Raw genomic sequence first — 22635 nt, 5'->3', positions numbered from 1 at the left:
TAATATCTCAGTTGCTTTCTTTGTGTGCTGCAGGACACTGCCAATGATCAACACTTCTCCTTCGCTTGCCTAGTTTTACAAACCTGGTTATGGGTGGTGTGCTGAGTCACCTTTTTTTTTTTTTTGTGACCCTGGGCAATGCTGTATACATAATTAAGAAATTAATCCTAACCAGTAAATGAGTTGCAGTTTCAGCCTAGTAACAAGTGAAGCATCACAGAGTTGTAGAGTAGCCCTAGAACTGCTTGAGAAGGTCCTGGTATATGTGGTACTTGGGATTTAAGGTACTGTGATATACTTGGTGGGAATGTCTTATGGGTCTTTTACTAGGAGTGGGGAATATGTGAGTATTGAGGCTAAGTACAAAGTAGTCAATATATGGGATATTTAGCCCTTAGCTGAGTGTCCAAGCCAGTTTCACTTGGCAAACCAAGACTTTGTTGTTGTATTTACCACATAGTCTTTTAGTGGCATTAGTGGATGTAATTATTTTTTTAACCTTTTGTTTAGATTAATCTCTTCTGAATAAATCAAGAAAGTGACTATGAAAGCACAGCATCTACCTTCTGTTTGCATCAATGAGGAGAAGTTCATAACCAGGTAAAGGATCAAAACCCCCCAATGTTTAATGACTTTGCGTTCTTTCAAGTTACTCCATATTGACTCATTAACAGGCGATCCTGTGGAGAGCTGAGCCTGAAGAGCAGCAACTTCTACAACTTGCTTTCTGTGTAGGATCTACAGAACAATGTTGCCCTTTATATGGATTTCAAAGAATAGAGCATTAAACCTTTTGGTTTGTGGATTTTGTTCATTAGGTAGAACACTACTTTTAAGGGATACTGAAATAAAATTCCAAATTAGGGAAGACCACCTCCCTATCTTTGAACTATTGAAACTGCATACAAGTTCCAGTGTTTAATGTGAGCACTCCTTGAGGCATGGGGTTGGGTCTGTAGCCCCAGACAGCAGGGTTTCTTTGCAGAACCTATTGGGCTGCCAGCTCTGTTCCGGGGTGGGTGAAAGTGGTTCTTTAACGTACTTGTAAAAAGCTTGGAATTGCTCTCCAACTGTATTTTGTGGGATGCTTTCCCACAGCTAACTTGGGCTGGTAGGAATCTTTCCTAACACTGCTGTAAAACCCGAGCCACCTGGCATGTAGCTCCATCCCTCTTTTAGAGGTTTAATTTTTCCCTGGTTGACCAGAGCGCAGGAGCTGGAAGAGGGAGCTCTTTTCTCACTTCATTTCCATCCGCCTTGATGTTCCTGTGGGAAGAAGTTAACTGTAAACACACCCAGGGATGGGGCCTGTGATAAATTTTATCATGCTGCAATAGGTATTTTCATCTCAATCCTGATGCTCTGATATGTGGTGTGAGCAGTGCTGGCAATTTCTCCCTTTCTAAGGAAGGATGTCAGAGCTTTGCCCGAAGCATGCAGGCAATAAATGCATCCCCCCCGTTCACCTAAAGAGTTGTTCCTCTTATATTGCGACTAATTTGGGACATAATGCTTTTGTGTCAGAGGTAATTAATCTGAGTGAACTTTCATGTACTTGGCATACAAAAGCATTAGGAAATGTACCAGATGAACCAATGTCTCTGGGGTTTTATTCCCCTATATGTTTGCCTGTTCAGGTGGTGAAATGTGGATCCTGGTTGAGATCCTTCTGCATTACGGTCATGGGTTTTAAGTACTGTTCAAGTTTCTTTGCCTTGCAAAAACCCAAATAAGTGTTTCCAGAATCACTAATGTATTCTGTGTGTACTCAAGCTTGCTTCCAATGCAATTTCCAGACTATCGTCCCTCATCTATACCTTGAATCTGCTGTTACGTTACTCCTCTTCCAGTTTTATCATGCGATTCTTGCTGATGTGGCAAGCCTGCTGTTTGGGACTTGCACAAGTGCTGGATCAAAGGGCTGACCAAAACGTGTGGGATTATTTGGCTGCTGAACTATTTTGTCTTCAAGCATAACTACCATAAATATCCATGGATAAATGCGTAGGGCTTGGGGGAGAAGAGGGACACAGGTGAATTCTCCTGGGTTAGCGTTACAAGCAAACACAGCCTGGGCTCTGTTGTGGTTTACCCCCAGGGCGCTTCACCTCGCACCTCCCTTGTATCCTGCCTTCATTCCGGATGAAAGTGGTGGATCTGCAGTAAACGTTAGCTGTTTCAGGGTTTGTCTCTAAGTCCTTCTACCAGTTACTGGGCTCTGGCTTCCATTAATGGCTGCATGTGGCTGTTGTCACAAAGCTCTGTGCTGTGAGAAACAGCCTTGCAACGCAACAGAGCTGCTGCTTTCCTGGCAGGGTAACTCTGACGAGATGACAGTCTGCTTCTTGGTTCGGGAGGTCTCTGGGCCTTCATAGGGAAGGTGTGTTACAGTAAGATTTTGTTCTGGGCCTAAAAGAATTAAAGGTAGATCTTTTCTGATGTCTCCACCACACAAGGGCAAATAAATCAGTGTGAGCTGCTGCTTAATCTCTCCCTCAGGGCTTTTCTCATTGCTTGTATGGTTTGTCACTGTTGGTTGCACTAATGCAAGACTGAAACCTGAAAGATTTATTTGCGCAAACTTCTGCAGAAGTTATGGAAAGTTTTTCTAGATGAGGCAAGAAACTAAGTGAAAATCTTCAGAGCTTGCTCTGAGAAACAGAATCCGCCTCAGAGATAACCCTTACCACATTACTTAGTGCTTGTAGCCTTACGTTTTTATTTACCTTCAAAGCCAGCACGGACCAAGAGTCACAGATGGGCCCTCAGAATGCAACCCAGGTCCTTTTGTAGTGCTAGTCTGTCTTCAGGGAATTGATCTCCCTGACTCTTTCATCTGGAAAAAGCTTGCAAAATAAGTGGTCAATAAATGATTGCTGAAGATATTAGACTGCAAAGTGTAAAAAGACTTAATTTTAAGCACCTTGCAAGCAGATCAGTGGTCTATCGCAACATCCGTCAAACAAAACTACATATCTCCTATTTGCATGTTAATCTGACATTGCATCTGGATTTTGCCTGCGTGTGAGGCCAAGGCGTGGTTAATCTTGCTTACCTTTAGGAGGTAAAATTTTCTTCGTATCCGATTCATATCTTAAGTCTACTGAAACTTCCCCTGTTGGACGGATGACCTGAATACAATCCCTCATAGCTCACGAGACACAAAGAACCTGTACTGAGCTATTCCAACGCAACAGAAAGAGAGGCTTTTACCACCTGTAGCACTAGGATTTAAGGCCAAAGTGAGTTGAAGTAAATGTTGTAAATGCTGTTTGGAAGCCCAGCACTTCGATAAAGGCACTTGAAAATATTTTTAGGGGTATTGCAGTAAGTTACCAAGTAAATAATTTACATCCGGAGTGCGAGAAGGGAATGCAGTTAACCTTGTTGAGTTTAGTGGTGCAGCCCTTGTCCTCATGTTACCTGTTGAGTAAAAGCAGTGTTTATCTTTTCCCTTTCCACCCCGGGAAAAGGCTCACCGAGCAACAGGACACCACCAAGTCCCCTTTATGAAGTGGAGCAAGGGAGGGGTAGGGTATGCCAGGGAAAGCTTTTCCCTCATGCACACTGCCTGCCCCTCCCCCGAAGATGGCATGCACACATTGACTGGCCTCCCAGCTTCCTGCTCCAGTGTGCCAGTAAGGCTGTGGGAAAGCCACGTTCCTGCTGACCAGTCTCGATGTCAGGCTCTTGGTCAGCAGCAGCCATCGGTCCCACTCCTTGGGCACTCTGCAGTGTCAGATGTCTGCCCGCCGTGCCCCCAGGGGAGGTCCTGGTGCTACAGGTCAGTATCTCATGTAGGGACTCGTGTCGCAATACAGTTCTGCTGAGGGTTATTCAGGCAGCGTGTTCTCCTGGTGCTTTGGGTATGTATAAATTCTAAGTTGTGGCAACTGAAAAAGAGTCCTGCATGAGGCATCTGCTTTGACCTCTTGAAGAGACTGTAGGCAGAGGAGGCTGAAGGTGGAAGAGGAGCGCTTGTGTCGTAAGCCACAGCGGAGCGTGGGTACTGCGGGGGTAATGCTGTGACAGTCCCAGGAGAAGACTCTTGTCATCCAGTTGGTACACTTAAAACTTATAGCAGTTTCCAGCCAAAATGATTTGTGTTTCTTTGCATAATCTGTCCCTCTACTCTTTTGCACTGATTTCTTGGAGTTCCTTAACATGCTCAGGTGAGATCTCTAGAGCAGCACTGACTTCTTCAAGTTCACACAGTCAACTGTGCAGCCATTTAAACACCCAGTTTCAGTGAACTGAATCACAATCTGGTCAGAGAGTGATGCTATGAAATAATATTCATTTCACCCCTGAAAATATCCTACTGAACTGCTCTGCAGCGATGGAGAAGCTGTTCCCGTTCTTAGGGGAGAGGTCACTCTTAGATTTGGCATCTCTGATAAGGGTGCCACTGTCACCATCAATTATGTCCTCATGTTCTGGGATGTGTTGTGACAGTTACAGGAAAACAACTGTGAAAAATTCTGCTGAAACTACTCATGCCAGTGTTTCCAATGCCCCAGGGCTGGGCTGTGAAGTTCCTTTGTAACTGTCTTTTGCGTGGAAGGTAGCGTGTGATACGTTGCACATAGTCTTGGTCTGTATATTCCTGCATCTCTGACATTACTTCCTGGATGTTCTTGGTAAGCTTTTGAATGTTGGAATGTAAAAATGTAATTTCTACTGAGCATCATTACCACGTGTGATTTGTTTTTCAGTGACAGTGCTGGAAGTCAATTCTTGCTTTTGGTTTTGGCGTGTGTTTATGATCTTGATTTTTTGGTTCTTTTGTGGGTTTTTTTAACTTACAATTGGTGTAGGAGTTGTAAGAGCACTTCTGATGGTATGTGGGTCTTGAATAGTTGCAGTAGGTCTCTCTGGAACTTCTGAGAAGAGTTTGAAAATGCTGTCTGTTTTGCCTGTGGTTCAGCTGTTGTAATATCTCATACTAGACAAAAACATGGAAATAATAGACACTATTAGAAACAAACGTGGTGTCTTCACTCACCACCGCAAAACAGTGCATCAAACAGTCTTGTAGTTAGTCATCTCAGTTGGTGCTTAAAGTTTGTCCACAAGGAAGAATTCATACACTTCCATGCAATTTCCCATGCTTAATTATCTCTGCTAGTGGAAACTGCTTTCTGGAATGACAATCCAAATAGTCTTTGCTGTTCAATTGGTGTAGGAAAAAGCGTTTTGTTCTTGATGGTCCTGAAATACAGATCACTTCTGTCTTCTTTTGGTCCCCCCCCTTTAGCCTGAGCTGCAACTTGCTTTTTGTCTTCATGGTTCATGCCACTGACATTTCCCCTGCTCTCCTTTGGACTCTTTCAGTTTGGTGTGTATCTTTCTTTAAAAACAGTGCTAAGAAGGCGATGTCCTTTGCCCAAATTCGTTCTCGAGCTGTAATTCAAGCAGCTTTGCTCTGAAGAGGGTATTCCCATGTATGTCTACTTGTATGGTGCTTATGTCTCACCGACAGCGTGTCACTGCTGACTTGGCATCAGCAGCTGCTGAGCAGTAACCAGAAGGTGCTTTTCCACAGCACCAGTGTTGAAGCAATCATGCCCAGCCTGTGTTTGTGCAGTGTGGCATTTATTGCTTCTTATCTGTTTACAAGGGCTATATGGGCATGCCAGTGATGGGGGCCATCCACAGCATGGCTGCTGTTAGCTTGGGTGGGGGTGGCGGCAGCTGTGGCTTCTAAACTGGGATATGCGGTAGCCCTAACTTGGTTATTTTGAAATGCCATCAGATTTGAAACATCTTCTGAAACCCTCTTGTCCTGCAGCATTGTGAGTTCATGAAGGATGGAGACAGGCATAGGTCTCTCTGATGGTGGTTCTTTTAATATTAAGTGTTAAACATCATTAGCACCAGTGTGCCTCACATTGCCTCCGTGCCTCAATGCAGTGTTTTCAAAATAGAATGTTTTGCTGCTTTTTTAATTACATCATGAATTTTGTTTGAAATCAGAGATGATGGGGCAGGCTTATAATCCTTGCTTGTTGGCAGAGGTTCTCCTCATCCCCATCCTTTCTCCTCTGAGAAAAGACTTACTGCAAATCTGTTATGTTTCAAGCAGGAGGAAAGGGAAATGTTTTCTCTAGGCATACTGTATTTTGGAATAAGAAGAGTGTCTGAAAAAATATAAAACTCCAGTGGAAATGGTCATGGGGGGCAAAACTAATTGTTACCTAACTAAAATAATCTGTAACATGGGTGCGTTTTTCCTGTTTGCTTCCCCCTCATGACTGTAACAGAAGTCCAAAGTACAGCTTATTCTGGGGCAGTGTTATTAAAGTCATGTCAGACCATGACTAATTAATTTCCTCTGTGTATCAGGTCTTTAAAGAAACAACCCAGTATCCTGACAAAATTTTACTCCTGGAAATTGACGTATTAATCATTAACAAACCTGTGTACAAATGCAGTGGGTAAACTGATACAGGGTGTTTCCTTGCCAATTAGCATCTCAATTTTACAGTGATAGAGAAGTTAAAAAGTTATTCTTTTTATTGTGATCTTTTATTCTAGGGAACAGCTCCATTCTCTTCTGAAGACTTATAACTCTTACTATTCTGATCAAGAAAATCTGCAGCTGTCACATAATCAGGTAAGGATCTAAGTAAAAATAATAGAGGGAGCACAATGTAATGGTAGGGAAAGCACTAGTGAGCCCTGGTGTTTAATGCAGCTAGGCTGAGCAGTGTAGGATGCCTGTTCTGTTTTAGTATATTAGTTGGAATATATCAGTATAATAAAAATGCCACAGCAAGTGCCAGAGGCAAATGCAGTGAGGAGAAGGGAGCAGCAATAGGTTTGTTCAGACTAGTGGGAGTTTCAGATGTTTAACAGTGTGATCTCCTTGCTATCCTATTCCTTAGCGTATCTCAAGAAATCATTCTTCGGCTTGATCTCTCCAGCCTCACATCGTTAGCTGCAGGGGGCAGGTAGTACTGCAAATACTTCTGTGGGGTGCAGCTCCCCCCGGCTCCTTCGGCTTGAGCCCACAGTGTGCAGTGGCAGGAATTCTGTCATTTGGGGTAAGGGGCGACTCTCCTCGAATATGAGCCTGTCATACAGAGAAAATGCTCGCAAGTAACACCCTGGGAACAAGTCCTCTGTGGAGACCAGAAGGGCCTGTGGAGCTGAAGGACAATGAAATCTTGAATTGTATGTCTCATACCATAGGGTCCCTGGTTTAGAGGTCTGAGCTTCCTTCTCAAGCTGCGTTTCTGTTTTTTTGCTGATATCAAGACCCAAAAGGACTTCAGAGCAGTGCTGGGCCAAAAGGATCTGAAAGCAGGCAGCCCGTGCTTCCAGCTAGCTTCCAGCCAGCTTGTTTTGCAGTGACAGCTCTAAGTCAGCAAGAATGGGGACTGATAACAGGTTTTGGACTGATGCAGTGCCCTGAGTCAACAAGGACAGTTCCATCAACTGCTGCTTTCTCCTTCACCGGCAGTCTTTCCTCCCTTTAACCACCTTCTTAGCACCCGGGTTTCAGAAGAGGTATTCATCCAAGTAGAACAAATAGGATTTGGCTTCCAATTGTATGGAGTTATGGACATACTGGTTGGAAAACCTCCCAGCCAGAGTCAGACTAATGCTGATGCAAGATCAGATCAGCTGCAGCTTGAGCTAGCAGTTTTGGAAATACCTTAAGTATTGAGATTACACAGCCTCTCTAGGTCACCTCTTCCAGGATTGTCAGCCTCAGCGATTTCATCATGTTCCTGTTAATCTGAGGGGAGATGGACTGTTAATACTTTATTATTATTACTCTGTTATTGTTGTGTGAATAAGTGGTCCATATTCCCTTTTCTTTTTCAGCAAGATGAAAGCAAACCATTTATTGAGGGAATCGTGTCAATATTTTGGGGAGTCCGACATCCTATCAGATTAAAAATCCAGGATGAGAAGCAGATACCCTCTTTTGTCACCCTGAAGTCAACAGAGAACGCTGGTTTGTTCCCTAGTAAAAGGTAATGTATCAGCTTCTATAAGGAGGCAGACTAGTATTTCAAGACAGCTCATGTAGGTGGCTTCAACATATATGGGTGCTCGTATACCCCAGGTTCCCTGACGGCTGTGGCGGCTGCTTGCACGGCAGTACTCTGTAATTGGTGTGGTCTTTCAACAGCTTCTGCAAGGCAGAAGGATGTGTCTTTGTAGCATCCTTGTCTGGCTTTGGGCTTAAGAAGAGTTGAGAAGGTGGAGGAGGCTGCTTTTGTCTACACTGACTATTCCCATGCAAGCAGTGGGAAATGTATGTCTATATGTATGTCTTTTTTTAAAAAAAGCCAGATAAGCTCACATGTATATGTGTACACCTAATAATGTCGTTAGCCCCTGAAAGACCTCATGGTGACGCACGTTCTACAGCATGAGGCAAAAAGCTGGTGAGTTAGTGTGAAGTGACTGTCTATCGCAGGTTACCTTCCCAGGTGCTTGTGATGTGAAACCATTGCTTCTCAGGGTGAAGGTCAAGCCTGGGAATGAATACTGGCTTTGTCCATGCACAGTCTTGTGTTAAAGCCCCTCAGAAACATGCCCAGATCACCTGTTCCTCCAGGCTGCTGCCTGTGACATTTCAAATCTGCGTGCATTGCGCTGATCTGGCCCCTGCTAGATTGGCCATATCTTCAAAAACTCGTGTCGGTCCTTAGAGCATTTCTTCTTTCTGTTTTGAACACTATTTCCCAACTGTTGGTTGGTGAATTTTGAATTGTACCTGATGAGCTGAAGCTGAGTCATGTGTAATATGGAGACTGAGCCAATGTTTGCCCTGAATGACTCCCTGACAAATTCTGTTTTTGAGCTTGGTTTTTTTATTTATCCATTGTCTTGGATTGCACAAGGTACATGTTTAACTTGAGATCCTCAAGTTAATTCTCCCATCATTGCAAGCTGTGGAGTTCCAGTAAAGTCAGGGACTGTCTTCCTCCCTGCCTCTTGCTGTTGAAGGGAAGGGCTGTAACCTGGCGGGAGCAACTAGCAAAAACTCGAGCCTGAGGCACATCTCGTTCTCTTTGCTTACCTTGACCAGGTCTACTGATACGGGGTGCACGTGGCTTGGAGGACAGGGTCCGCTCTGGCAGTTTAAGTTGTGCTTTGCCCTTTATTTCTTAAAAAAATTTGACTGGTGGAGATCTGAAACTTAAAGTAAATATTAATTCACGATCACAGAAATGTGAAGCTGCCCTGACATGCTTTAAGGTATGCAGAGCAGCTTGTCTGTTTGATCTTAAATGAACTTTTTAAATGCACAGAACACAACTGAGATTGTTGTTTGGCATGTTGCTTGGAGTTAGTTGAATATTGTTTTGAATATATATGGGAAATGAATTTTTAATATTTGCCTACAAATTGGTTTATTCTCAGTCAGAACAGTAACTGGCCAAAGACTTTCTGCTACAGAGTTTATGCAGTGAATTATGGAAATGTTGGCATAAAGAAAGTTGGATTTTACGCCAGGGCAGATTGACTTCCCTGCTATCGTACAGAACTGCTTTGGATGGCACAAGGGGCTAGTGTAGTCATGTCGCCGTCTGTATAACAGACGTGATGCGTCCCTGTGACTGTTGAAACCACAATCTGTATGTGTGTTTTCTGTATGTCTGCCTGGTGTCCTACATGTTATGAATCCAGGGCATTGCTATAAAACAGATAAAGAATTACTCCAAATTATTTAAGGGACAGTGTGGTCAATGTTCAACAGGCTCTAAATAGGATTGTGTCACGTTTGGGATCCCTAGTCATAACACATTTTACTAATTTTATTATGACATAAACTAAAATTACTGGCTTCCTATACCACACTGAAGTATGTGGTTGTGTTCTGTAAAGCTTTGAACTGGTATAGGAATGGATTACATGAAGCCTGGTTACAGGAGAAATTGTAATCACTGAATTAATGAGTAATCAACTATAAATATATGTTTGGTATTTCAGGGGGATGACACGGTGGGGAGAATTTGATGACCTGCATCATATTAGTGGGGAGACATTGAAATCTACTGAAGAAAAGCCAAACCCTGAGAAAAGTTAGTAAAAATTCTTTGTTCTGAGACTGTACTAGTAGGGAAGGCCTAACGTGTCAAATCATTTTTGTAAAGGGTAATCTTTTTCTGTCTCTGTTCAACATTCATTATGTGCTAATGAAACACTGACTTGTGACTGGTTAGTAAAAACCGTTGCTGTGCAAATAACTTTTCAAACAGCCAGAGCTAACAGGCTGTGCTTCCACCAAAGAAATCATTCCCAAGAAAGTGAACAAAATAGCAAACTGTGGCCAGTGTAGAAAGACTATTGATCTTCATCAGGCACCTATACCTTGCTCCTCTCCCACTCCCCCCTCAAAAATAATTGGAAAAAAAATAATCCCTCCACCAAAAGACATAATTACAAAAAAAAAAAAAAAAAAAAAATTCCCTCTGCCAAGAGCCTCCTTCTTGTGGGGATGCTGGCAAGGAGGGTTGAGCAGCTGTACAATATGCTGATGCAGTTTCGTTTTGTCCAGGTTATTCACCTTACGAAAGCCGCACTCTGAAGTCCAAGAGCGAGCAGGAACATGACTGTGCTACCCTGCCCAGGGCCGGCGGCGATGCTGCGGCTGTGCGGAAGAGGACCAAGTTCCCCATGATGCTAAAGACAGAAGTAGAAACTCACAGGTTTTCGATTAATGGCCACTTCTACAACTATGAGGTATGAATGTGCTTGTCTTTTCTCACTCCAGGTTAGGTTTCGGGACAGGTAACACATCCAGAGGGTCCCTGCTTGCTGGCCCCCCTGTGTGGCCAGGCTGGGGTTCCTTGCTTTGGGCTCAGTTCCTGGGCTCTGCTGGGGAAGGTGGGTTTCATGTGTGCATGGCCACTGCCCGCAGGATCCCAGTGAGAGTGGCAGCATACCTGACTGCTTGCTTTGCCCCAGAGCTGTGCTGGACGACATCCTTTCAGTGATGTCACTGCATCCAGCAGTCCTCACATTCACACCCTCATGCGCTGTTTTTGTTTCTAGACATCAGTCTTTACTCCAGCTTTTGGATCAGAAACCAAAATAAGGATAAACAGCCAGATGAGCACAAGACAAGTGATAGAACAATTGCTTCGAAAGTTTAAGGTAACTCCATGTGCTTGCAGAAGCAGGCGCAGCCGTGTTCCAGAGATGTTGACTCGAGCGTGTGACAAAAGGAAGGAAATAACCGGGAGGGGACAGTGCATAAATAGAGCCCACCTCCAAAAAAAAAACAACCACCCACAGGGGCCATTTTTAAGAAATGGTTTGGGTTTATCTTACGAATGTTTCACGGCGGTTTGAGGCTAGAGAAGTTATATTGGGTGTCTAGGTGGGGGCTTCTCTGTTAACTCATGCGCAGCAGGGAACCGTGCTGCGGTGCTCGCAGCGTTCCCCAGCACGGGTGGGGGGTGTGTAATGCACATGCCCGTGCTTCCCTCTGCTGACGGGCCCTAATAATTGCATTTGCCTTAAAGTGGAATTCTTTTAGCCCGGGGGTCCGGGAGGTGCATCCTGTTAAATGCAGGCACATGAAAAGCTGCAGAAAGTCAGAGTGAAAACTAGTGCTCGAGATCTGTGCCGTACTGACTTCTTTTTTATCTTTTTTTTTTTCTTGGAGTTTCTCTGGTACAGTCTCCTATAAACATGATTATACTCAATAAAAAATGTTATCTACCACTCAGGCTGCATGTTTCTCCAATGCATTTATTCTTTGTAGCTTCTTAATGTGCAATTTTTGATAGTTTTCCATTTAACTTGTCTAGAGACTTTGCTATTGCAGAATCACTTCATACGGTTAGTAACACTTGGTAGCGTAAGACTAAAAGGAGAAGTTGACTTCTATGAATAATAACATAAGGAATGGGATTACAGAGCAAGTTGTAGAGAATAAGCTGAAAAATGAGTGTCCAAAAGGACTGCTATTTTCTGAATGTGGTTGTGTGGGCAAGTGGATAGGAAGAGATCACAGGGTTTTATCCTAAAGGTGATACTCCTGGCAAATTTGTGGGTCACCTGAAAAGTAAGTTGTGTGAAGTAGTTAAGGATGCTCCAAGGAAACAAGACTGGAAAGATCTAAGGTGCGGTCTAAGGTGGTATGTTTCTGATTTGGGCAATATGGTAACATAAGCAATTGCAAGGTAGTGGGGTACAGGGACGATACATGTGGCAGTGTGGATTTCTATCTTACTCAAACCCAGCTTCCTAACTCTCACACAGACAGGATCCCAGCCTCAGACTTTGACCTAAATGTCTGAGTTAGAAGCACAAGAGAATATCTGCTGACAATGAAATGCTGGGGAAGTGTATCAGTCAGTCTGAACAGACTTTTTTTGTTTGTGTTTAACAGATAGAAAACAGCCCACATGAATTTGCACTTTATATTATCCATGCATCCGGAGGTAAGCCAGACACTGCTGCGTGATCACTTCATCCCTGATTCTCCTCTGTGTGCGTGTGTGTAGACCGCTTAACTTGGAGTGACAGGGTTCTGCATGGGCATCTGTCCTGGTTTGGGCAGTGTGAGTGTGGGGTGGCATTCTGGCTTCTCTGGAGACCCCCTTAGGGATGTGTGGTCCTCTGGTGGAGAGGAAAACCTGAGCAATTGTGTTCCAGGTGCTTTCAGTGTGCTGCCTGGGCAGTTGGCTCAGCTCAAGAGGCCTTTGTTCCTGTATTTGAAGGCCACGTTTCAGATGCTTGCCTGCTCTGACTTCCATTCTGCACAGCCATGCTACAAGCATGGGATGCTGGTCTCTTGCTGGTAGTGTTATGGGATATTGTAACAAACATTTTTGGATGGTAGTCCTGGATCACAGGTGTCAGCTAAAAGCAAGTAATTTTTCAGTGGAAAATGTTTACTTCCACAACACAGTTTATATCTTCAGGAAAAAGGAAATTTGATCTTCATTGAAAGGAATACCTGAAAGAATGGGGGACACAACTGATGGGCCTGTACCTTAAATGTCAAAATACAAAGTTGGAACAATGCTTGAAAACTGTGAAGTAAATTTTGTTTCAGGGAGTCATGGCCCAGCTGATGGGTCTCTTAAATGCTTACTTGACTACCGAAATTTGTATATTTTCACACTACTTTGTGTGGCATCTACCCACTTCTGTGAAAATGCATAGTAGAAGTTAGGTGTCGCATCCTCCTGCAGATATGTATTACAGACTTGTTAGGTATCTCCTAATTGCCCAGCAGTCAAATGCAGGATCGTTGTTAAGAAAAAAGACTGATTGCATGAGATGTCTAGAGGAACTGTTGTATGTTCTGTGTGTCACGACATGTCTTGTAAATCCTAGAGAAGAAGCAGCTGCGGAGTGGAGACGTTCCCTTACTGCACAGACTCTTGCAGGGGCCCTCAGAGAAGATTGCCAAGTTTTTTCTCATGGACCAGGATGTGGAAGAGATTAGCAGTGATGTATGTATATCACCAGGTCCAATAGTTCACAGTATTTTTCCCAATGAGCATAGTTAATAATGTAAATATGTTTCTTGTTGTCTTCTTGATAGGTTGCTCAGTATATTCAATTTCATCTTCCCTTTTTGGAATCGATTCTGCACAGGATAAATGAAGAAGAAGAACAGGAGATTCAACAGACAGTGGCAAGGTAAACAGATGTAAAATGCATGGGGTCACTTTGAGTCCAGGAGACTATTGACAGTTATGGGCTGGCTGAAGAGGTGGATGCATTTACCTAGCGGAGTGCAGTTAGAACACTGCTGTGGCTGCTCAAGTGAAATGTGGTGGGGTTTATAATCCTTTCTATATCCCACATACCCAGATGAGTTGCTGTTGTTAAAGATTCTCAAGTGAATAATGACTACATATACATGGAGGGATCTTGCTAGAAAATTTGGACCCTCAAGGTCAGTTCTGAGGCTTGGACTGGTTCCTCTGTTTCTGCTTGCTGCTGTGTGTTTCCTTGGAAAGCACAAATGCAGTATGTACTGTGGTACAATTTAGGTAGCACAGTATTTAGGCTAGACTAGTGCCAAATCCCTAACGTCCCTTTAAGATTTCCCTTCTGATAAATGGCATGGGTTCTTCTGACAAATGGCATGAGTTCTTCTGATGGCAGCTGAAAATGCGCAACAGGTACAAGTTAGAAATGCCCTGCTATTTCTGAATGTATGTATGGGTCCTGGGGTCAAGCACAATGAGTCTACACTAGCTGTGGATCTGTTATCAAATGGCTGTCTGGTCAGTTTGAATCGTAGGTGGCCGGGAAATGTAAAGGAAAAAATAAATAGCAGTTGTCATTTTCTATCAGAACAGCTTTCATTACAACGTATTTTAGCCATTCAACTAGCACATTAGAATTGAGGTTGAATTTTTGCAGGATTCTATGTTACTTAAAAACTTTCTCCCTCTCTGTGTCTCAGGTACCTAAAAGAGAAGAGTATGATATGCCAGCACCTTCATAGTCGAACTGTTAAAAAAACAGAGACTACCGTTTGATGCCAACAGCCTCTTGTGAATACCCCGCGCACCGCCTTTGCCCAGGGGATGTCAGTATGCTTGCTTGAATGTGCCGTGATGGAAGAACACTTAGAGCATGGGGTGTTCCAAGTGCTGAAGTCTCTTTTGATAATTACGCTATCAAAACTGAACCCACTCCTCTACAGCTCTGCGATACAAGTTGCGACCCACCCAGGAGGATACGCTAGATCCCCCAAAAGACAGATGCTGAATCTGGCTTGAAGCTTAAGATGGGGGCGGGTTTGTGTGTGTGTAGGAAATCTCATTAAAAGCACAAGGCTTTAAAATGTACTAATTTACAAACCATTATCAAAAGTCTAGCATATGAGAAAAATATTGCAATAAGCAATGTGTTAATTGTATGGAAAAATATGAAAATTAAGTGGTTTTCCTTCCATTAGCAAAACGTTGAATTATATTAGGAGGAAGCTTTTCAGTAGAGATAAGTGGCAAAAGTTATTTATGTATCTAAGATTGCAGTTAGGCTTTTCACTTATCTTAACAAAACAAAGCAAAAGAGCACTGTACAGGAGAGCCCTGAAATCCCACTGGCTTCAGATTGGTAGATTCCTAACTTGCTTAGAGCTACAGCTAGAAAAATATAAATGGAAACCTCCCACTTAATAGCTCCTCAGCTCTTAAATAGAAAAGGGAATTTCTCTCTGAAACACCTCCATGAACTGCCAAGTAAGAACTCTCACGAAATACCATTACATCTGCTCGATTGGGTCCTGAAGGCACCTCAGCATTTGCTGCTGTTGAAAGGAATGATTCCATGTCACTTCCTGGAGTTTGTATTTGAAGAGGGATGTGGAGCACTCAGGGAGGGGCTGAGCATCAGAGCCGTGCCGGGGCTGGGTCGGCAGCCTACCCATGGATGCGGTTTTGGTACCATCTGGCCCTAGCACAGTGTGCAGCAGCGAAGCTAGCGGGTTATGCCGAATGCTACAGTTCAAATTACAGAGATGTAAATAAACCCCAATTTGTGCACCGTTAATTGCCCACCTGTATTAGTTTGTCTTTTTGGCATGGTATCCGTGTTGTGCCTCAGCTGCCTTTGGCTTATGCAGATAAAAAGATAAAACCACTAAGGAAATCAACATGCACAAAATGTGGCCTAGAAATCATGTGGAAGAAATCAGACATGAAAAACTGTACCCTGCCAGAGATGATGTTACTTGGATGGTAATTTAAAAATGAAAAGTCAATGTGCTAATTGAAGCTACTGTGGTTGGGGCAAGGGGTTTATTTTATTATGGAGTCTATTACAGTCCTGTTCAGGAAGATAATTGTGGGCATGGGAGCGCAGAGAGGAGAAATAAAAATAATTTAGCGGTTGAGATGCATGTCATTAAATAACAGCTGCCTCAGAGGTGCAAGTACGTGTTCCTTGAAGCAACAGCAGCAGTATGCACTTCCCCAGGGACCCATTCAAATACGTGTTAGCCAAGCTCCAGGGGGTATGAAACTTGCCCTGGGACATCACAGCTTGTACTGGCAAGGTAAAGTCATGTGTCAGTGGGTTCTGAAGCAGGCCATGGTCAAGTTCATAGCCAAACCCAAGCAGCAGAGTGTAGAGGAATGGAGGCAGTGGGTTGATCAGCATTGATAACATGCAGCTGTGGCCTTGCCTCAGAGGCAGTGGGTTGATTGACGTGGATGATGTGCAGGTGTAGCTCGTTCTGCTAAGTGGTTAAACAGCTCTGAGGAGTGTGGGTTGGGGAGCAGTGTGGGCTGGCTTCTGAAGGAAGGAGAAACAGCATGGACAGTTGACTGAGTGACTGACTGATGGTAAAAGCCTTGTTGCAGCCTGATAATTTGATTGTGCCGCAACAGTAGAGGTTGGCAGTTTCAGCTATGTGATGGAGGGAGTTTTTCGCTCCTCTGAAGCGGAAAGGCTGTATTGAAGCACTGTGGAAGTGGTGCTAGAGGCAGAGTAGGAACAGACTTTGTCTGGATTTCTGGCTTCGTTCTGCCTAAATTGCTGTAAGGAACAAACCGGAACCCATCTGCAAGGCAATTTTCAGGTAGCTCAAATGCATGAGCAGGGAAATAAGCTAGCCTGCATTTATCAGACATCTAACAGCATGGGCTACGGTGATCTCTGCCTGCACAGCAGCACCTCTTTCTCATTTGAACCAGGAAGAAGGATTTAAGTATTTTTATGCAGAATGGACTATTTCTGTTACATGTTCCATTTTGTGAATACTGTAGTAGTTGTATGAATGTGCAGCATAAAAATATTGGCATATGAAATGCTCATAATGCCTTGGTCTGAGATTAAGAGACCAATCAACAGCACAGACTATGTGGAAAAGAGAAAGTGTTTTCAAGCAGGTTCTCAGATTCTCTGTGTAAGTATGTAATTCCTAAACCGAGCCACTTTTGCCACCATCTGATGTTAAATACTCAAATCCATTTCCATTATCCTGCTGAATTGGGACTGAAAGATGCTGGAAAATAACTACAGAACATAGCACAGATCATCGAGGGTCTGCTGGGGTTTAAGGGCTGGTGGAATAAAGCTGTGACTTTGCTGTGGCGTTAGTTCTTTGTGGGTACTGTGCTCATTTAAATTCATCATTTCTCACAAATACAGGCAAGAACAGGGGGAGAATTTATTCTAAAACATTATTGGACATTCGAGGTAACACAGCAATGAAAAAGAGGTGACAGGGAATGGGGGCTGCTTTTGAATTTGGAGCCTAAGCCACTAACCATAAAGACAGCAATTAGAGGATATATCTTACCTGAACTTGTACTACCAAGCTCCACCATGAGAAAAATCCAGACATCACTGGATTTCACAAAAAAAACCCGAAAAGGTGGAAAACCCAAACCATCCTCCAAATTCCCTAGGACAGATTTTCATCAGAACATAAAGTCTTGAGAAAACAGAGTGCTAGGAGAAGCCCAAGATGCCCATCTAATCATTGTTTTGGTACTGGAAACATCACTGTTACTTGGGTAAAGCCTGCTGAATGTTTGTGTGCCTCTCACAGGTCCCCACCTTTCCCAGACAGTTGATCCCAGAGCTTTGTTCCCCTTGCTGGGCACTGGCCTGCTGCTTTCTGCCTTGCGGTCAGTCTCTTGGTATATGAAGATTTTCAAGTTCCTGCAGCCTTTCTTATTAAACCAGGCACCCCCATCCTACTTTACCTTTCCTTTCGTACTTTATGGATTGCTGACTGTTTTTTATGGATTGCTCTTCTCTTTTCAGCGAAATGCTTTCTAGAAGTAAGGTAGCCAAGATTTGTCCTAACATTCCCAGCTAAGTCCTTATACCAGAGGTGAGGAAAATGAAACCGTGCTATATGTCTTACATAGCTTGTTCTGGTTTGGCTGTCGTTCTGCTTATGCTCCTGGTGTGCAAGCAAGAAGTTAGATTTTAATTAGCGGCAGATTGGTGGCTTTTAGTTGGCTGTGATTTCTAACAGTGTTGTTATCCACACAGCTCCCTCGTGAGTCAATTTTCCTGTGCTGAAATGGTGCAGCTGCTTAATCATACCAATGTCACACATTACATTTGTCCTTATAGAGCATTCCTCTTGTTTTCTAGGCTATTTCTCTAATTTTCCAAGATGATTTTGACTTTTAAAATGTTGCGAAGGGATTTACAACAGCATGTCTCCATCTTGCTGTCAGCCAAAAATCTGATGAAGGGGTTTTCTTCTCATTATTTATATCCTTAATGAAAATGTTGCCTAGCAGTATGCACAGGGTAGATTCCGATGGGACTTGGTTTGGTTGACCTCTTCAATCTGACTCTGAAATCTTCTCTCTGGTGGTAATACTGTAAACTGGGTTTGCATTTGGTGCGATGTTTGTTTAGGCAATGTTTATTTTACAGACATTTCAAATGCTTCTAGGATAACTACTGGTAGATACATCCACCCAAAGGATCTGGTCCCTGGGTATCTTTCTTCGAGCCAAAGTTTTCCAGGAAAAGTTTTTCTTTCTTTTAATACTGTTTTTGACATAGGATTCTTAACATGCCTTCTAATTTCTTTTAATGTAAAAAGAGAGCAAAATCCCAAAGCTGGTTTTGTGTCAAACTACCTGGAGCGTAAATCTGGTAGCATCCCAGTGCTTTCTCTAAACCTTCATCTGCTGACCAGGTGTTTCAGCAGTCCGTGTTCTGTCTTTTCCATGACATTTTGCCCATTATTTTTTTTTTCCGTTTCCCTCTTCAGGATGCCCAACATAATCCTTTTCTTTGCTTAAAGGCAAATTTACGATCCCCCAGAGCAGCCCATATTAGCGAGTGTGTGTTGTATTTCAAGGACAGTGCTATAAAAACGCAAAAATAATTACTTGGTGATCAAAAATAATTTAAAAGTGGTTACAGGCAGATTTTCTGATTTTGATCTCATTTGCATTTGTGTTTCGTAAGCTTAGGATTTAAAATGCCTTTGGAGTTTTTTTGCGTCTGTGAGTATTTCTATAAGTAAAATAATATTCCATAAGTTAAGATGGTGTCCACATTGAAACCCTCAGTTTCTATCCATTTAACTTACTATTTCAGTGGATTTCTTTAAGGCAGGGGTCCTCAAACTTTTTAACCAGAGGGCCGGTGCACGGATGAAGTGGCAGGCAGCCATCTGCGGCTGCTTGGTTTCCCCCCCCAACCCCTGGCGGGGGGTGTCTGTAAATACCGGGGGCCAGACTGAGGACCCTGGGGGGCCGTATCTGGCCCGTGAGCCGTAGTTTGAGCACCCCTGCTTTAAGGTGATGGGCCCTCTCCCTGGACTTGAACTGGCTTTAAGTCACCTGTTTTGGTTTAGATTTTACATACTCTTGATCATTCTGAATCAGTGATAGTGGCCAGAGATGAAGTTTGCGTACGGGTTTCTCCCATGTCTGAATAAAATGGGTAAGCACAATTCATTTTCAGGTGAGCTGAGCTCTGCAATCAGGCCGGTTTTACAGCTCCACAGCTCAGCAGGTTGATGTGGGAATGCGATGTTTTGTTCTGAGGCACCTCGTTCACCTCACTCACAGCGGCAGATGGGATGTGGCAGAGCTCTAGCTGGTAAACCATCACGACCTCATTAGATATGTAAGTAAAGAGCTGCAACATAGTTTTCTCCACTATGACAATTTATATGTTCCTGTTTATATTTCATGAACGTTTAGACAAGGTATTATGCTCACAGTTAAGGTTGTGTGACTTCCTATCGTTCAGCAAGTATCTTCCAATAAGCTATGCAAGCTCTTTATGCTGACAACATTTTTTCACTTCTTTTTATAAGTTCTGGACCCTAAAAAAAAAAGGCAAAATATTTATGAGCAATAGAAGCAGGAAGATGATGTACTTGTGAACAAGTTCCACAAGTATGGCAGCAGTAGGTAATGTTTTATAACCATTGCAAGCTGTGTACAAACCCTGTATATGCAGCGCACATATACGTATATCATTATGTTTAATATACATTTTACTTCTACTGTTCAGCTCAGATTGTCTTGGAAGATTTGATATTTGTCAGAAAAATACTAAAAGACAGTTCTATTACGAAGAGTTAATAGAATGCTTCTTTGCAGATACACTCTTTGGGTGTACTCAGAGGTGGAAATTTCTTATCTAATCTAAAAGGATTGTATTTTATCATTTAAAGCAAAGCAAGGCAAAGATTAAAAGAGAGAGGGATCAAGGCTTGTGGATAGTTTGTTAAAGTTCGGTTAAGGAATATATCAAAGAGAGGGAGGGAGGAAAAGTAGGCAAAAGCAGATTTGCTGGAGGGTAGAAAGAGGCCAAAGTAGCTCTGTGGTATGAAGTTCAGTGAGCTAAAATTACATAGGAAGGGCAAGGAGGAGACCGCGGTAGGGAGAATAAACAGGGAAAATGTTTTGACCTAGAATCGGAATATATCCTTTCTCTCCCTATTGCAGAGGAATTTTTCAAGAGAAATTCCATTAGAACTGTCAGCCAGGGAAAGACCTTTGCCCGCATCCTTCAACAGCAAGTCCCAGTGACTCCCCAGAAGCAAAGGATGTTAGCTGAGCACTATCTATAAATTGCTGCCCATAAACATGAGACTAATTAGGCAAGTTCTTTAGAGATCATTTAACTGGTACACACATGTACTTGTGCAGGTCATAAAGTTTGTCTCTGGCAATGTAACTGCAGGAATTCTGGCTAGCCAGGCTTTGGGTTTGCTGCTTAATGGAGAAATTCACACTTTTATATATACTCCATGTTTCTGTTTTGATTTAGAATGTATGAGTGAAAACAGAAACGATACCTCTCTCACGAAGCATGCCTCGTGGCTTGCTTCTTTGCAGCACTGCTCCCTCATGGCAGTAAAGGCGGCTGTGACGGAGCTCAGCTGCTCCTGCGTGATCTGGGGCTTGTACTTGATGAGGTTGATGAGCATTCTGCAGGAAAAGCAAAGCAAGCCCTGTGAGGCTGGGGGGTAAGCACACAGCTCAGGAAGTGTTTCTCCAACACTAGTCCTGCAAAGTGCCTTTTTGGTTACAGCCCACTTCCTTCTTACAGCTTTTTCACTTTTATCTGCCACCCAGACACATATTTTCAGCAGGGAGCAAAGATGTGCCCTGTTCCCTGTGTGAAACACAATGTCAGTGCTTGGTTTTGGAGTTGCTCCACCATCGATATCCATGAATACGTGCTGCAGATGGTGTATGTGTTCCGTAGCGCTCCAGGAGGTCCGGGGCAGTGTGGGCTCACCATGGCACAAGTTAATGGCCAAAGAGGTTTTCTGTGGTGACCGTGACTGTCATGGCCGGGGTCTACCATGCAAGTGTTCTCTAACCAAGGCAACCAAACACCAGAGCTTTTCAGAGACTCGAGGAGTGTATGGGATAAGGAAAATGTAGGGGCTTTCCCGTTCTGGGAAGGAGCCCCAAGCAAGCCATAAAGGTCATGCAGCACTTTAGGCAGTAGCTTCCTTGTTCTTCTGGTATCTTTTTAAGCAGCGCCTTGTGTAGTCCCCACCAAGGACAGTGGGAGGTCATGTTTCTCAGACCTAACTTGGGGCATCTATTGTGTCCATTCTGGTGAGCTGTGTTCCAGAGCAGCTACCCACCTCTGAAAATTACTTTCTTCTAATCTAGGATGAGTAAATATAGATTGAACCAGACAGCAGAAGAAACTGGGACTGGCATGAGAGGGAAGAAAAGGATCAAGGGCTGCATAGCTGTTTTTCCAATGGAATAGTGCAAAACAAGGCAGGCAACCAGAACAGACGAGGGAAAGGCGAATGTTGCCAAGATAAGAAACACAGGGGTAGGAGAGTGAAACAAGCTTGTCTTACTCCTGCTTCTTGTGCTGTAACTTTTCCTCTTCAGTCGTACACAAATCTTCATGGAAAGTGAACAGATCAGGAGTCAATGATAAGGGCACATAATTCTCATCAATTTCTAGTTTCCCCATGCACGGCCTCCTGAGAGCATAGGAGCTACTACAGCAGTGGCAAACTCCTGGGTTTATAGGATCAGTCAGGTGTCTTCTACATATTTCTCCAAGCACAAGATCCAGCTTTACCAAGAGAAGTGAAAAAAAAAAATGTCACCTTATTTTTTTTTTCAGAAGTCCCTGAAATACATGCTGCTTTTAGTAAAGTTATAAAAAAAAACCCTGAGAATGTAAATTAAACTTTGTTTGTCAGATAGGTAACAGTTTATGTATCTACAGAATACTGACTTCTGTTCATGCAAAAATGGCTCAGATTTTTCAGAGTAAATATGTATATGCAGTTTCAGGGACTGTGCATGTAGAAATGATGTGATTTTTTCATAAAACTATGCTTGCATTTGATTTGTTTTCATCAGCAGGGTTTCTGTGGGTATGTTCGGCTGCTCTTGTAAATGTGGTACAAATGGATGGCTGGCGTACGGGCTGAAGCTGATCAAGTACTTTGGCTTACAGGCCTAGAGAATTCTTACGGAATAGCTATACAAAACTGATCCCTTCCATAGAGCCCTACAGCTTCGAGCATCTAGAAAGGATGAATTCAGACAAGAGTTAGCTTCAGAGGGAAGAGGGTGGGATTGCCTGCACTGCGCAACGGTTAGCTGCCCTGCACTAGGCTGATGATTTTCTGCAGTTTAATTCAAGTATTAACTTCACCGATGCTGAGTTATGTGGTGTGGAACTACATCTTCAGGCCAGCTCAAT

At 43.2% G+C, this 22635-nt stretch overlaps 2 protein-coding genes across 2 annotated transcripts in view; one reads left to right on the top strand and one right to left on the bottom strand.

Moving 5' to 3' along the window:
• RASSF6 (Ras association domain family member 6) overlaps positions 1 to 16205 on the top strand; it is a 129657-nt gene extending 113452 nt beyond the window's left edge. The window contains exons 8-17 of the mRNA XM_080409503.1: positions 511 to 600; positions 6538 to 6616; positions 7834 to 7985; positions 9955 to 10046; positions 10523 to 10707; positions 11020 to 11121; positions 12365 to 12416; positions 13318 to 13436; positions 13529 to 13626; positions 14402 to 16205. Of these exons, the coding sequence (XP_080265629.1) occupies positions 545 to 600; positions 6538 to 6616; positions 7834 to 7985; positions 9955 to 10046; positions 10523 to 10707; positions 11020 to 11121; positions 12365 to 12416; positions 13318 to 13436; positions 13529 to 13626; positions 14402 to 14477 (1011 nt within the window). The 5' untranslated portion in view covers positions 511 to 544 and the 3' untranslated portion in view covers positions 14478 to 16205. The remainder of the gene's footprint in view (positions 1 to 510; positions 601 to 6537; positions 6617 to 7833; positions 7986 to 9954; positions 10047 to 10522; positions 10708 to 11019; positions 11122 to 12364; positions 12417 to 13317; positions 13437 to 13528; positions 13627 to 14401) is intronic.
• Positions 16206 to 16250: 45 nt separating this feature from the next.
• Positions 16251 to 22635, bottom strand: part of AFP (alpha fetoprotein) — a 30683-nt gene continuing 24298 nt past the window's right edge. The window contains exons 12-14 of the mRNA XM_080410110.1: positions 21773 to 21996; positions 20741 to 20873; positions 16251 to 19759 (exon numbers count right to left, since the gene is read on the bottom strand). Coding sequence (XP_080266236.1) covers positions 19715 to 19759; positions 20741 to 20873; positions 21773 to 21996 — 402 coding nt within the window. The 3' untranslated portion in view covers positions 16251 to 19714. The remainder of the gene's footprint in view (positions 19760 to 20740; positions 20874 to 21772; positions 21997 to 22635) is intronic.

The sequence above is a fragment of the Falco punctatus genome (genome assembly GCF_963210335.1).
Source record: "Falco punctatus genome assembly, chromosome: 1".
Lineage (NCBI taxonomy): Eukaryota > Metazoa > Chordata > Aves > Falconiformes > Falconidae > Falco > Falco punctatus.
The sequence above is the reverse complement of the archived record's forward strand: the minus strand, read 5'-3'. Positions and strand labels throughout refer to the sequence as shown.